Raw genomic sequence first — 13,541 nt, 5'->3', positions numbered from 1 at the left:
TCTCTCTCTCTCTCTCTCTCTCTCTCTCTCTCTAGTCTCTCTCTCTTTTTTTTCCAGATGCATCATTCCTCAGCCGATGCTTTAACATCATCTCACGACTAAATCAGAAAAATTTGAGGGACATTTGGTGAATTTGGAACGTTTCTACCCAAAGGCTCCTCCTGAAGGATTTGTGAATCTTCATCATTTTCAGGTACTGACATCTGTCCTTATATTCACACCGTCCTTGCACTTGAGTTTAAGGGTATTTTAAGGTGTGGCTCTTTGCAGGGGCCCTTGAATTTCACCTGTAAAGACCATTAAAAAACGTACACCAACTGTAATCCATTCGATTCAGTTTTCCGATATTGGTTCTCATTGGGTTCTCATTGGGTTGTTTTTAGCGCGAGCTAAAAATAGCACGTTTCCCAGCCAACATGAAAGGTGGCTTTTCCATGCGTCATTGTTTGTTTATTTATTTATTTATCTATCTATTTGTATTTCTTTGGAAAACCGATTGCTAGTTCAAAAGTTCACGATGAGTCCTGTTAAATTGGTAGCTTCTGAATGTTTAGAATATGGACATTCATATTTTGTTCATACATCCATACCACAAAAAACATCATCCTAAACACACAACTTGTATGGATTTTTTTTCTTATCCCTTCCTTGAGTGCTAGATCATGCCATCATATAAAATGCTAAGTATGTTTCTAAAAAAATAAAAAATAATGATCAAGAAATATATTTTGTTATTGATAATTCCAGATGAAGTTGCGATCAAAGCCGATCTCTGTGACAGTATGGTTTTCAGGACTGCATGTTCGTAATTGTTTTTTCTTGGTTGATGATTTTAGCCATGCCTAACCCACTGGAGAAAGTGGTTGCACAGAAGAAGGAGGCCATCGAGGCTGTAATGGAGCTGTTCGAGAGAGGAGCTGAGGTCTTGGCTAGCACGGTCGGGGAGATATTTCCCCTGTGTGAAGCTGCTGCTCCGGTCCTGAAGCTAGCTTTGGACAACGTTGAAAGTAAGGAGGTGTTCTATGTCAAGGAGCAGTTCCTAGTCGTGAGGAATAGGCTTGACGTGATCTCGTCCCAGCTCGAAGACATCAACCGTGAGATACAGAAGGGACGTGTCGATTCTCAATACTTTTCCATCGAGGAGAACCTACGCAACCAGTTCCGCAAATATCTCGACATCTTGGAAGCCAAGCCCCAGTTTCGGGAGGTCAAAATGCGTTTGTTCTTGGATCATTTTAGCAAGACGGGAGGTGAGAGGAACCTCTTTGTGCTGTACGATGCCTTGATGGGCACGAACACTTTCGGGGAGTCCATCCTGGAGGTGGTGGAAAAATATGAGGCTAGGAACAGAAGGGTCCTAGAAGATTTCTGTGTCCGGATGAAGGAACTCTTCTGCCTGGGGTTGATTGCCTTGCTAGGTCATTGTGCCCTCACTCAAGGGGAAGATATTGAGCAGGAGAAGATCTCTGAATGGAGCGAGAGAATCCATGAGGTCGAGACCAAGATGAAGGCAGTCATTGAAGAATGTGTGAAGTCATTTGCAGAGCAGGCATGCCTGGACATCCAGAGACTGGTCCAAGAGAAAGAGGGAGGGAGTCTCCAAGACACAGCCCAGGAGCTGCTCAGTTTCCTGGCGAGGAAGTACGATTGGGTCAAGTGGTCTGTCCGCATTATTAACCACTCAGGAAGCAGCTACCGCAACTGGCGTGCTGGAGACAACTTCCAGTATGTTATAGGACAGAACTGGTTTGACGTGTTGCAGGTAAACGACACCAACGTAGTCGTGTCCTACTGCAGCAATCCACAGCCTCTTCCCAAGGACAACCTCCAGCAACTGATGGACGGTCCTGCTAAGAAAGGAGATGCCAAAGCTGTGGTGGAGAATCTGGAGAAGCAGCTGTCTGGTTTTATGGTCCATGCTGTCAGCCGTCATAAACAGAGCTTCGCAGCTTGGAACTTCCCAGAAGACTGCCATTATTGGGAGAGACATAAGAATGTAGCCCTCTGTGTGCATTCAGATTAGCAACAAGGTCAAAACATCAAAGGAGATGCCTTATTGGTTTGTGTTCATTATAAATTGGATACTTTTAATCATGTTTGTGAAAAACAAAGCATTTAGCCAACAGTTACTTAGCCTACCCTCTTTATTTAATTTATGTCCATAATGCTAATCACTGTCTCGTCAGACCTTACTACCAATACCAGGCCTTACTACTAATACCAAAGTCATAACCTACATGTTTGTAATTAACCACAGCATGCACTTTGGCATTAGTTTAGCCCCTTATAAATGCACGAAGAAATCTGTTTGTCTGCTAGCCTAAATCTGTACTGAAATGGCATGCTAATGCTACATCTGAGAATCGAGAGCACCGTGTAGCACATTAACTTAAGGAACAGAATTCATGGTACTAGTAAATCATGATATAGTCACAATTAATCTTGCCTTGTGCCACTACACAGGCCACCTAGTCTCAGCAACAGTCTCTTTTTTGCACACTTTTCTGCCCACAAGCTTCAGCATCTTGAAATCAGCTCTCTGTACTCACATATATATTAAAGCTCTGGATTCTGACCCGAAAGCAGTCTTTTGAACACTGTGACACAGTAAGCCTTTTAGACACTATGTTTAAAAAGGAAATAAAAAGTTTTTAAAAAGTGATCTGTTTGAAAAAACAAGTGGAAAGACAGTACGTGGTTCTCGGAAAAGTTTATTGAAAAAAGTACCAGACGTTCTAGCATAAAATCAGAAAAGCTAGAGGTCTGACTTGTGAGACGAAAGGTCAGCTGTCATATTAAAAGGGCATCGTGCATAATTAAATATCGTCTGCTTGGGCACCAGGCAAGGGTGTAACCATGGTATGGACATTGGGGGGGGGGGGGTCCCAACGAACTCGGCGGGAGGACATGCAGGTGAATGTAAAGTTAATGGTCAAAACTGGACCTGATGTTAGCCTAGCCTACTTCGTGGGTGTGCAAATATCAACAGTTCATTGACGTTCTTAAGAACAAACCAAGCCATGGTATGATGCGTTCTATACTAAGCTAAAGTTACCTACTATTTAGGTATCTAGTTACTTACTGTCTGAAAAAAAGCTCATATGTTCTGCTGTACTTTTCTACGCTTGGCTGCCATCTCCATTTCTTACAGACTGAGCTGCTAAAATATCTCAACGAACTTGCGTCGAGTATGGGCGCAACCAAGTGTACAATTAAGGGGGGGGGGGGGTATACACACCTATTTACCTTAACAAACGGAAATATATTAAAAAGGAATAGACATAATATATTAAGAAAATATTTTGTACTGTATATTGGGAGGACAGATTGGTATTTCCAACATTGGGGGGGGGCTTGGGGGGACACGACCCCCCCCCCCCCCCATAGAATGCGTGGTTATGCCCATGTTACTAGGGTACATATTTTGAGTACTATGTATTGTAGTGCATTGTGAATTTATGAGTATTCTGGCTATTTTCCACGCTATGCTCCCCAAATAGTTCCGTTGAGGACCTAGTGAACATCTTGTGGACTAAGCACTATGAATATTGATTTTGTTGAACAATATGGCAAGAAACATAGCTTTAGACGTCGCATACGCCTGCCAAAGTTCTGCCCTATTTATTCTGTGCAAGATCGCTGTGTCAGGATGGCCTACATAGACCTGAAAGAGGGCATAAAAGACGTCAGCTATGAAAAGATCCAGCAGATCACAATTTCAATCCAGGTTTCCTTGTTCTGCTGAAAATCCTGGCCTGATTACGAGAATAAAACTGAACCCTGAGGAATTCTACAGTTTGCGTACACTTTCATCATAAGACAAAACAAAACAAAACAAAAAACCCTTACAATTGGCCTAATTTAATCAGAATAACTTCAGAAACTGATCTGCTGTCAGTACACATCAGAATGATATACGGTACACATAATTGCATTTTCTGTTTCCTGTTGTTACACAATATCACGATTAACAAACCACGGGCTGACGTCGATCGCTGTTAAGTCTGTGCAGTGGACACGTACACCACTCAAAGCCACGTTTAATTTAATTACAGGATTTGCACACAAGTCAGCATTTCTCACCGTGCAGGTCTGTTGGTGCAGAGCAGATGAGGAATAGAATGCTGAACTCAGCTCAATAAAGCTGGACATTAAGCTTGCTGGGATGGGGAGCTAGGGAACCATCCATCATTTCCACCAGTAAAAAGAGCTAGAATAAGTGCTTAAGCTAGCGTTATGGTAAATCAATATACCCAAAACTATGGCTTTAAAGTATGAACCATGTGCTGTGCAAAGTACGGTACATTTTTGTTAAAATTACTAGAATAAACAATATTTACATATGAATTATGCTACTTGGGAATGAATAAAAGTGTCATTAATAGGTTATCATTATTGCTTAAAAATGCTTCATTGTTCACACACACACACACACACACTCAGTATGACGTACCACACAGCATAGGCTTTACAATCTCAGCTTTAGCTTTATTGTATTAGGATGTGAAACAATTCAAAATGTTCCTTCTGAGTAGAAACCCAAAGCTCATCCAATGGAAACTCTTGTATTCATTAGTGGTTGAGTGGCTTCTGTCCTGGTTGCTGCTATCGATCTGGAAAGCTGTTATCTCTGATAAAGGTTTTGCTGTGGCTTTCGTTAAGCCTCCGGGCCACTGTGGGAGAACCTGCGCTTTTCTGATCCACCTGATCAACCATTACACGTCCTCCTTCCTCCTTTATGCAGGACGTACATCTGTAACTGTGTCTGTTCTGGTGGCAGATGGCGCTAGTCGCACACTTATTGCAGAAAGGGCTTTCTTCGTGCGTGAGAGTGTGAGTGTGTTTGTATGTGTGTCCTTCACGGACTCGACTACATCCTCTAAGAGTATGCGGGTGTTTATATTTAAAATGTTTGACAAGATATGAAGGATGTAACACAGAGAACAGACGGGGAAAGAATTTCCAGATCTGTATACGATCTCTTCTCCGAACCCAGCCTCCTCCAGGAAGAGATATCAGCCAATATCAATATTTCATAAACAAATGAGTGATTTTACGTCGGCTAGCATTAGAGCACTGCTGGAGGAGGTCGATCAATCCCAGGATGCCTCAGTCCAGCTGCATCTGCCAATCGCAGCCAGACCTAATGACATTACCCATCAGTCAGAGTGGACCATCGACCCACTCACTACTCCCTAAGTGGCCTGATCTGATAAAAAGCATTAAAACATTTGTTCAGTGACACACAGCAGCTCACCGTGAACAGCCATATAGATTGGCTTTAAGATGTCTGGCAGCATTTTTGTCCAGATGTAGTATTTGTTTAACCGTTCACATTTTTCTAAAAGTGGACCATTTTCCCCCCCAATTAACACTCATATTAATAAATATACATATCATATTTCATAGAGGGCCTTTGGATAGACTGTAGTGAATAGAAAATGGAAAACTCTTTCATTTTACAGACCTGGAAAATTCTAAAATATCCCTGTGAATCATCCATGAAATAACTTAGCTCTCATTATTACTTTTGCCATAAGACTTAAACATGTTACAAAGAAGCTGCAGAAGAAAACAGTTTTCCATGGTGGAAAAACTAACTGTTACAAACACCTGACACTGGAGACTCCTTCTATAAACATTTCCTCACAAAACACTGCACTGCATAACTGCATGTCAATATATATTCGTTGGTTTGTTGTTAAATATTACACTGTATTACTAAGATTGATTATTATTATTATTATTAATATAGAGTGCCTGTGAATTCACTGTTACTATAAAAATGACATAGTATTAAGGTTTTTTTTGTGTGTGTTAATTAGAACAAGCACATTAAAATATACCTGTGATTTGCCTTACAACCAGCACTACTGTCAGAGCTGTGTTGCAGCAAATCTATCATCACCTTCTGACCAGTCAGAATTCAGAATTCAGCAGCGCTTTAAAGTCAAAATTAAATGATGACAGGTTTTTTGTAAATATTAAACAAAAAACTGTTTTTCCTCTTGGATTTTCCCCTCCAGCTCCTATTTTCACTTTAGAAGGATCCCCTTCTAGAAGTATGGGAAATTTGTAGTTTTGTGTGTAATTGAGATGAACGTCTATATTTCATAGAAATAAAATGTTCCATTTCTATTAGAATAAACTCAAAAGAAATAGTCAGGGTCAATATGACATCTATAGTGTCTATTTCTAGAACTAGCAGTCCACAGAATGGTGACATACACTGAAGCTGTGTGCATACGCTTGCAGTCTTCTCTCTCAGCAGTCTCATTATCATTCACTGTCTGTCTCCTACGACCACGTCAGCACAGAGGAATCTCTCTGTCTCTCTCTCTCTCTCTCTGCCTCTCACACCCACACATTCTCACGAGGAGATAAGCCCCCCTCGTTCCCTTGTGTTGACTCCAAACACAGTGAGAGTCTTCTCAGTGTTGTAATATAACAGCCTGGCATATATCTCTTCACTAATCCCACACACCACAATCTCTTTCAATCCATCAATGCAAAAAGAAGAGCTCCTGAAATTTGGGAACTTTAAACATCAACAACCCTCCCACCAACCCCCACTCAAATACACCCTCCACTTGACTGGTTTGCTTTGCTTTGCTTTTATCATACTCATTGATTTTGGTGATGTTAGATACTTCATGTAGACAGACAATTTTAGAAAACAAGGCCATATGTAACATCTTTAAGGGGTTTTTGGTTTCCCCGATCAGAAAGAGTTTCAAATGGAAGCTACTAATAATTATACGACAAACCTCTTGAAGCGGAGGCTTTGACAAACCTTCTGCAGTCAGAAAAAGCTCCACTTAAGGATTATCATGGAAATGAAGATGATTGCTGTTCAGCAATAGCCGCAGTTAACCCTGAAGGTGATCTTTAGCCAAATGAGGCGGCAAATTAGGGATCCTGTTGCAAGGACATTTAATTAAGACAGATCTGCTCTCTGAGCCCCCAGAGGCACTGTGTGGTGATGGTACTGCATGGGACTGGCTGGGATTTCATTCATAACTCAGAACGTCTGAGAGAGAGAGAGAGAGAGAGAGAGGGAGAGAGAGAAAGGAAGGAAGAGAAAGTCAGGAAGCATTTTAAAGAGTCTAAAGAACGTTTCTAAAAAGATTTTAATTGGTGGACTTACAGTAATAAAGCTACTAGCAAGTTATGCACCAGAAATAAACATAGTAGAGATGTTGGAGCCATGGCGGCCAGTTATATAGATTGATTAATTTCATGTCTCACTATATAGTGCAGCGAAGTGCACAGGGCATGAACTAATGGCTTTTACACGCTAAGTAGTTCACTCTGTGCCAATCTGGGAGCCATCTTCGATTCGGCCCATGAGTATTAACTTTTTACTTGTGACTTATTTCTACTAGTAAACCCTGAATAGATATGTTTGTGTGTGTGTGTGTGTGTGTGTGTGTGTGTGTGTGTGTGTGTGTGTGTGTGTGTGTGTGTGTGTGTGTGTGTGTGAGAGAGAGAGAGAGAGAGAGAGACAATTCACCTGGTACTTACCAATTTCTCATATTTATTCTCTTACATCCAGAAGTAGTCACTCATGACCTTGGCCTACCACTAAACACAAACGCCCTTCAGAGAGACGCCTACAGCCATAACACAGCCCTTTATTTTATTTTATTTTTTTATTTTTTTTGAGAAACTGCATTTATTATTCTTGGAGTAACTGTAGAGGAGAACATTGAATAGCAACAAGCTATGCTCCAGTGACGATCATAAATCACAATGACCTACACTGCTCAGAGAAACATGGCATTTAATTATGAACCCAAAAGCAACAACCTTCACTTTGGATCAGTGTCTGCATTGTAATTGAGTTTGCTATTTGCCTGAGATTTGTGGCTAGAGCTTGTCTTTTTATGAATATGAATATGAACATGAACATGTGCTCAAATAACACCTGAGTGAAATCAATACAGATCCAGATCATACCTCTGCTGTATTTTGTTGTTGTTGTTTATTGTTATTTTTTTCCAGCGCATGCGTCGATGGTGGAGGGCTGGTCTCACCACAGAGACGAGGAGCATACTGATCACGACCCCCTTTTCCAACAAGCATCGTCCTTGAAAACATGAGCTAATTTCCTATTGTATCATGAGGGTCTACTATTACACATCAATGGAATTAAAACCCTTTCTAGCAGTGCACTGACATTCCATTCAGCTGGCGGAAATCAACTTTTTTTAGTCAGTAAGAACAAATGAATTGTGTTGTGTTATCACTGCAAGTTTGTTATAAGATGAGTCAGGACACTGTTGAGTTTCTGTGTGTAGAGTATCGTCACCCTGTGTTCAGCTGCTGGTGGAGCAGGGCGATGTGAAAGGGGAGGGAATTGTGAGCCCCCTGCTGGGCAAACAGTTCACATCTCTCTCCAATAACACTGGTTCGGAGATAAAACGGACAGCACAACTAAATCTTTTTTTGATAGTAAAGCACTGTATACAACTGCCAAAATAAAAGTATAACATTTAAACCTAATTGGCTAGGGGAAGAAAATAAATACTTATGAAAAACTGCAAATTCATAAAGCCCTGAGGCTTTAAAGCCTTTCTTGTTACCAATGGTGGAGTCTCGGTCATTAAAGTCTAACGTGGGGATAATATTAAGGAGATTTCTTCACACTTAGGAATTTTGCTCTTTCAGTTAAAAGCATTAATTTCACATTATTTAAAAGTACTGTTTTAACACATGCCAGGTGGATTGGTTTGAAAGTTGGAGGTCACAGTAAGAATCAGGAACTCAAGCAGCACATTACAATAAAAGTGAAATTTTAAGCCTAGCGGTTCAACTATTGGTGTCCCGGGGTTGTCACTCATTTTGCATAATCATTTGTAGTGGAGAATATTTAAATAGTTTAAAATCAGAGTTTCCGACTACGCAGTAAGTAACTTTTCTGGTTCCGCTTTGAACCAGAGGAATCAGGAAAATCACATCAGTCATCAACAGATTATTTCTTGGGTGAGTGCACTGGAACGTGTCTGGTCATGGGTTTTTTGGCTCACACCAACATTTAAACGTCAAACACACACACAAACATTGAGTTAGCTCTTCCTTTAAAAACCCTCATGTTTGCATGTATTTGCATCATGTGCATTCTATGTTCTGTGAAAGTCATTCTTCCTTCTTTAGTGTTTTTGGTTAAAATTGACCAGGCCTCATAAAACATTCTTGCATTAAACCTTATGTGCCAGCCTATTCGTATTCATAATCACACGATTTACATTCATTTTTGGAATGAAATGAAATAATTCACTTTTGAGTAAATTTAGGAACAAATCCGGCTTTATTTGTGGTACTGCAGACCAGAGACTAGAGAAAACCTTGTTCAGTGGTTAATGGTTTTTAAGCACTACAAATTTATTCAGGTTAAAAACCAAAGAGAAAAACGTCAAACAGTGACCTAACAAAACTTTATTTGCTTACAAACTCAGTCACATTATAAGGCAACACGAACTACAGTATTCCACAGAGTAATAAAATAAATAAATACATTAAACAACAACAACAACATTTAATTTCCAAGCTTAACAAATTAATTCAGTCCCATTTATGTGTTCATGCACATGAGTAGCACTGTGTAGTCTCCGAGGCATGTGCCTTGTAAATTTCCTGCATTTCTTGCACATGATGTTTTACATCCCCTTTTTAAATTTTTTTTATTTTACAGCTGGGGTTAAAATTATGACTATGGTTGAGAATTTCAGAACGTCTGAAAAAAGACCCGAAACTGGCCTTTTCTCAGTCTTTGAATGGGAAGCAAGGTCACTGGGTTTCACTCAAATTTTTCATTTCTTATATCCGCAAAATCTTTACCCAGTACAGAGATAATCCACTCCATCATCCCGCTTTCTTCTTTACAATATTACTTATAACAGAATTTGTTCTGTACATCATAGTTATACTGTCTACACTTACACATTTCCTTTACGTGCCATAGATTATTTGCTTTAAAACACGATCTTGGCAGCAACGGTCTAATTTTAAACCAGCTCCTAACTAGGACAAGCAAAACTAGTCCAGTTTGGCATAAAAACCATGTGAGAATGTTTATTCTGCATCTTCTTAATGTCTGGCTTAATCATGTCGTTGTATGGCTGGTGAGATTTAAACAAGCTCATGAAAGGTCTATGAAACCAATTTTCATTAATTCTGTGTGTTCAGACACATAATCTGGACAAAAACCTTAAGCTTTATGGCAATCAGATGAGTGAAATCACAGTTAAGCTAGAGGAAATGAGCTAAATTCAACCTTGAACACAACTAGAAAAAAAAAATCTGTCCATTGTTTCTACTTTGGAAATGACAAAATAATTCAGTATTTTATATAATATGTGAATATTATCATCACAATGTTTATTATTGTGATGTTAAATATATACGTCAAGTCAAGGCCAGAACTGGCGCTGAACTACAGTTCACAGTATGCATTGCCGCTTACAAACATCTCCGCCATGGACTACATCTCCCAACAAGGACACCCCGTGGCATGATCCAACACACCTGATTATTTATATTTTATATATATATATATATATATATATATATATATATATATATATATATATAGTGTTTCACTGATATACCAAGCCTTGTTATTCTTCTGCATGACATTCTGGGGTTCAAAAAAAAAACCCAAACATTTAACCAATCTGTTTAAATCTGCCTTCTGGTATTTTGGAATCTGGTTTTGTCTACCAAGCCTGTTTTTTCACCGCCCGACCCGTGCCTTTTTCTGACCAGGCTCTTGTGTTTATCATTTTGGATCTGTTTTCCTGTCATTTTGAATAAAGCATTTACCTGCAACTACAGCCATCTCTGCTGCCTGACAAAATAAACCAAACACCTCAAGTACCCTGATCTTCAGCCACTAATTTATGATTTCTCAAATCTCCAGTCTTTAGAAAAAACAAATTTTTTGGGGGGGGTGATGATGTGTTCTAGGGCTTTCACTGATTTTGCATAAATCATAAAGTGAAGGTTTGTACAATCTGGTAAACACGGGTGTGTAAGTCTTAGAAAAAGCACAAAACTGTGTAATAGGTGCAGACGACTTTAGTAACTTGTTCCTCTTTGGCATGCATCTGAACCAGAGGAAGCCGTAAAATTCATATCTGTCATTAAATCAGTATTTCTCTGGGGTTTGTGGTGTTTGACCTGCCTTCCCCTGATTCGCCATGAACCATCTTCTGATTCAGTGTGCCGGAAACAGCTGTGTGTCACAGTGTCTGTTTATAAATGTACAAGTTTCCAGGATGTAAGCTCAATTTCAGCTAAAGTACATGAACATAGTTTGCTGTAGAAGACTTATTATTGTTCAGTATAATGTGGTAATGGTATACCTTACAGCCTGGCACAGGAATCACAAGAATTACGTTGTCAAGGCTAATTTATTATCCCAGAGCCACATGTCGTTTTGTGTTGGTCCTATGTTAAAAGTAGTCCTATGTTGATTAAAACTAAAATGCAATTTGATTAGTAAAATTATCATGACATAACAGGGTGGTGTCTCACTATTGTAAAAGTCCCTGTGAATTGCTAACATATTAGATATATAATAAAACATAATCCTGTGTTTTGCATCTACACTACTGTGAGCTGCTGTTATAGAACATTAATTAACACCTTCTGACCAATCTGAATCGACAATTCAACAGCGCTCTGGAAAAAATCCAAATATTTTACCCTACAATTACTGTTCTATTGCAAACGATTTTATTATTTTTTTTTTTTGCAATAGAAGTGATGGTATGAAAAAACAATAATGAATAGACTTCTAGATAACATCTCATCTGGATAAGATGTGGTTCCTCTGAATTTTTTTTAATCTAACACCTGAAAGAAAAGATATTCCACAAAACTATACATAACAATGTTGGCGCTACATCATTTTTCTCTGGAAGATATAACATATACACCTCAGTTCCCCTGACATGACTAATTATCTCCCAGACAAGACAAACTTGTCTGATTGATATATAAATATGGACTTGTGCACAGTCACTACTTGTTCATCTGTAGCCAAAAATTGCACTTAATATACTCTATTTCATCTGAAACCTCAACAGAAATTAAAATGTCATTTGAAGTAGTAATTGATACTACTATTCACTTAAGTGAAAGAGGGCCAGAGGGCAAGTGTGGGATGCTGTTTGTGGTCAATAGATGTAGCATCAGCAACTTTTGCATTAGTTCTGATATATTTCCTTCACTGAAGCTTTGTTAAAATTCCAGAAACGCTTTTGCATTCTTATTTATTATCGTAATTCTTCTACCTTTTTTGACTTCAGTGCTGCAATGCTATGCTCCAGTGGTGTCGATTTTTCTTAATTATAGTACTTTCAGGAAATATTTCGCCTGTTAGATCTCATGCACAAAAGAGCTAAATAGTTTTTTAATGCCGTTGTTATACACAACCCACAGAGTACCAAAGAAAACTGGGCTCCAGCACAGACTCCTCACACTCGCATGTCTGGCTCACCTTGCTAATCTGGTAGCAATTACAGTAACGGCTTTTCCATTGAATGGATTTAATAAAGATGAATGCTGCTGATGAAGCTGTTCTATAAAACCTGCTCTAAGATCAAAGCTTTTTTTTTTTTTTTGTAGTTTACATGCATTATTATCTAGTTAAATAGTAAAGTTTTTTTTTTATTGAGAACACCCATTGTGTTTGGATAATACTGTGTACTGTGCCCACTTGGCATGCATTGTCTGAATAATTGTGACTTTTATAGTGTGCTTATGGTGATTTTTAATAAGGAAGATAAAGTCTTTGTTGGAGAATGGAGTTTAAGGATGCAGTAAGGAGCCAAACACAACCAATCAGGGTGTCCATCCATAGCCGGACACCCTGATAATCTTTCTCCACTCATCACACCACATACCATTATGGTCCTGTGAGAGCGTTCTTGTGCTTCAGCCTCTACCAGGTTAGTGTGGTGCGAGATCTCGCAGCGACACGACGAAGCAAAATGCTACGCTGGCTACTGCTACGAGGTTTGGATCTCCATAGTCCACCAAAGTCTTTTTTCTGTTTTCCTTTTAATTCAGTAGCGCCTCTAGCAAAGTGGGTCACAAGAAGTGCACAAAGGCTCTCGGTCAGCCTCCCTGACACAGGCCGCTTGGGAAAACAGAGGAGCCTTTCACCGCATTGTCGAGCAGTCTGACTCAAAATGTGCAAAATCTCAAGAATAGCGTTCGTGTCACATTGTTCTGTCTTCTGATCCATAGAAGCTTATAGTACGACAAGACAGACCTATTTTGAAGTTTTCTTTTCCTAAGTAGTTTGTATTGCTTAAATTAGCATGCCTGTGTTTTCTTAGGGACTTTTTATGGGGGTTTTTAGTTTTTAGTTTTTTTGAACTGATGCTATCCCAAACCATTTCACAGAGCATAATGAAAACCCTAGAACCCTAATGGATGAAAGGGGCAATGTTTACAGGATGTTACCCATCCCTCTCAGAGTGGGCTCCCAGGAATGCTTGCAGGAGATGGAGTCCAACCAAAGGGGGAGT

At 39.4% G+C, this 13,541-nt stretch overlaps 1 protein-coding gene across 1 annotated transcript; it reads left to right on the top strand.

Moving 5' to 3' along the window:
• The first annotated feature begins 30 nt into the window (after nt 1–30).
• LOC108256177 (protein rapunzel) lies at nt 31–2,810 on the top strand. Its single transcript, XM_017452764.3, has 2 exons — nt 31–193; nt 837–2,810. Exon 2 carries the CDS (start codon nt 839–841, stop codon nt 2,021–2,023), a length of 1,185 nt encoding a protein of 394 aa, XP_017308253.2. The 5' UTR covers nt 31–193; nt 837–838; the 3' UTR covers nt 2,024–2,810.
• Nucleotides 2,811–13,541: the final 10,731 nt, after the last annotated feature.

Source organism: Ictalurus punctatus, chromosome 23 (assembly GCF_001660625.3).
Source record: "Ictalurus punctatus breed USDA103 chromosome 23, Coco_2.0, whole genome shotgun sequence".
In the NCBI taxonomy this organism is placed as follows: domain Eukaryota; kingdom Metazoa; phylum Chordata; class Actinopteri; order Siluriformes; family Ictaluridae; genus Ictalurus; species Ictalurus punctatus.
The sequence above is the reverse complement of the archived record's forward strand: the minus strand, read 5'-3'. Positions and strand labels throughout refer to the sequence as shown.

What these genes read in the sequence shown, in the direction of transcription:
- LOC108256177 (XM_017452764.3), top strand. Translation starts at nt 839, where the DNA reads ATGCCTAACCCACTGGAGAAAGTGGTTGCACAGAAGAAGGAGGCCATC.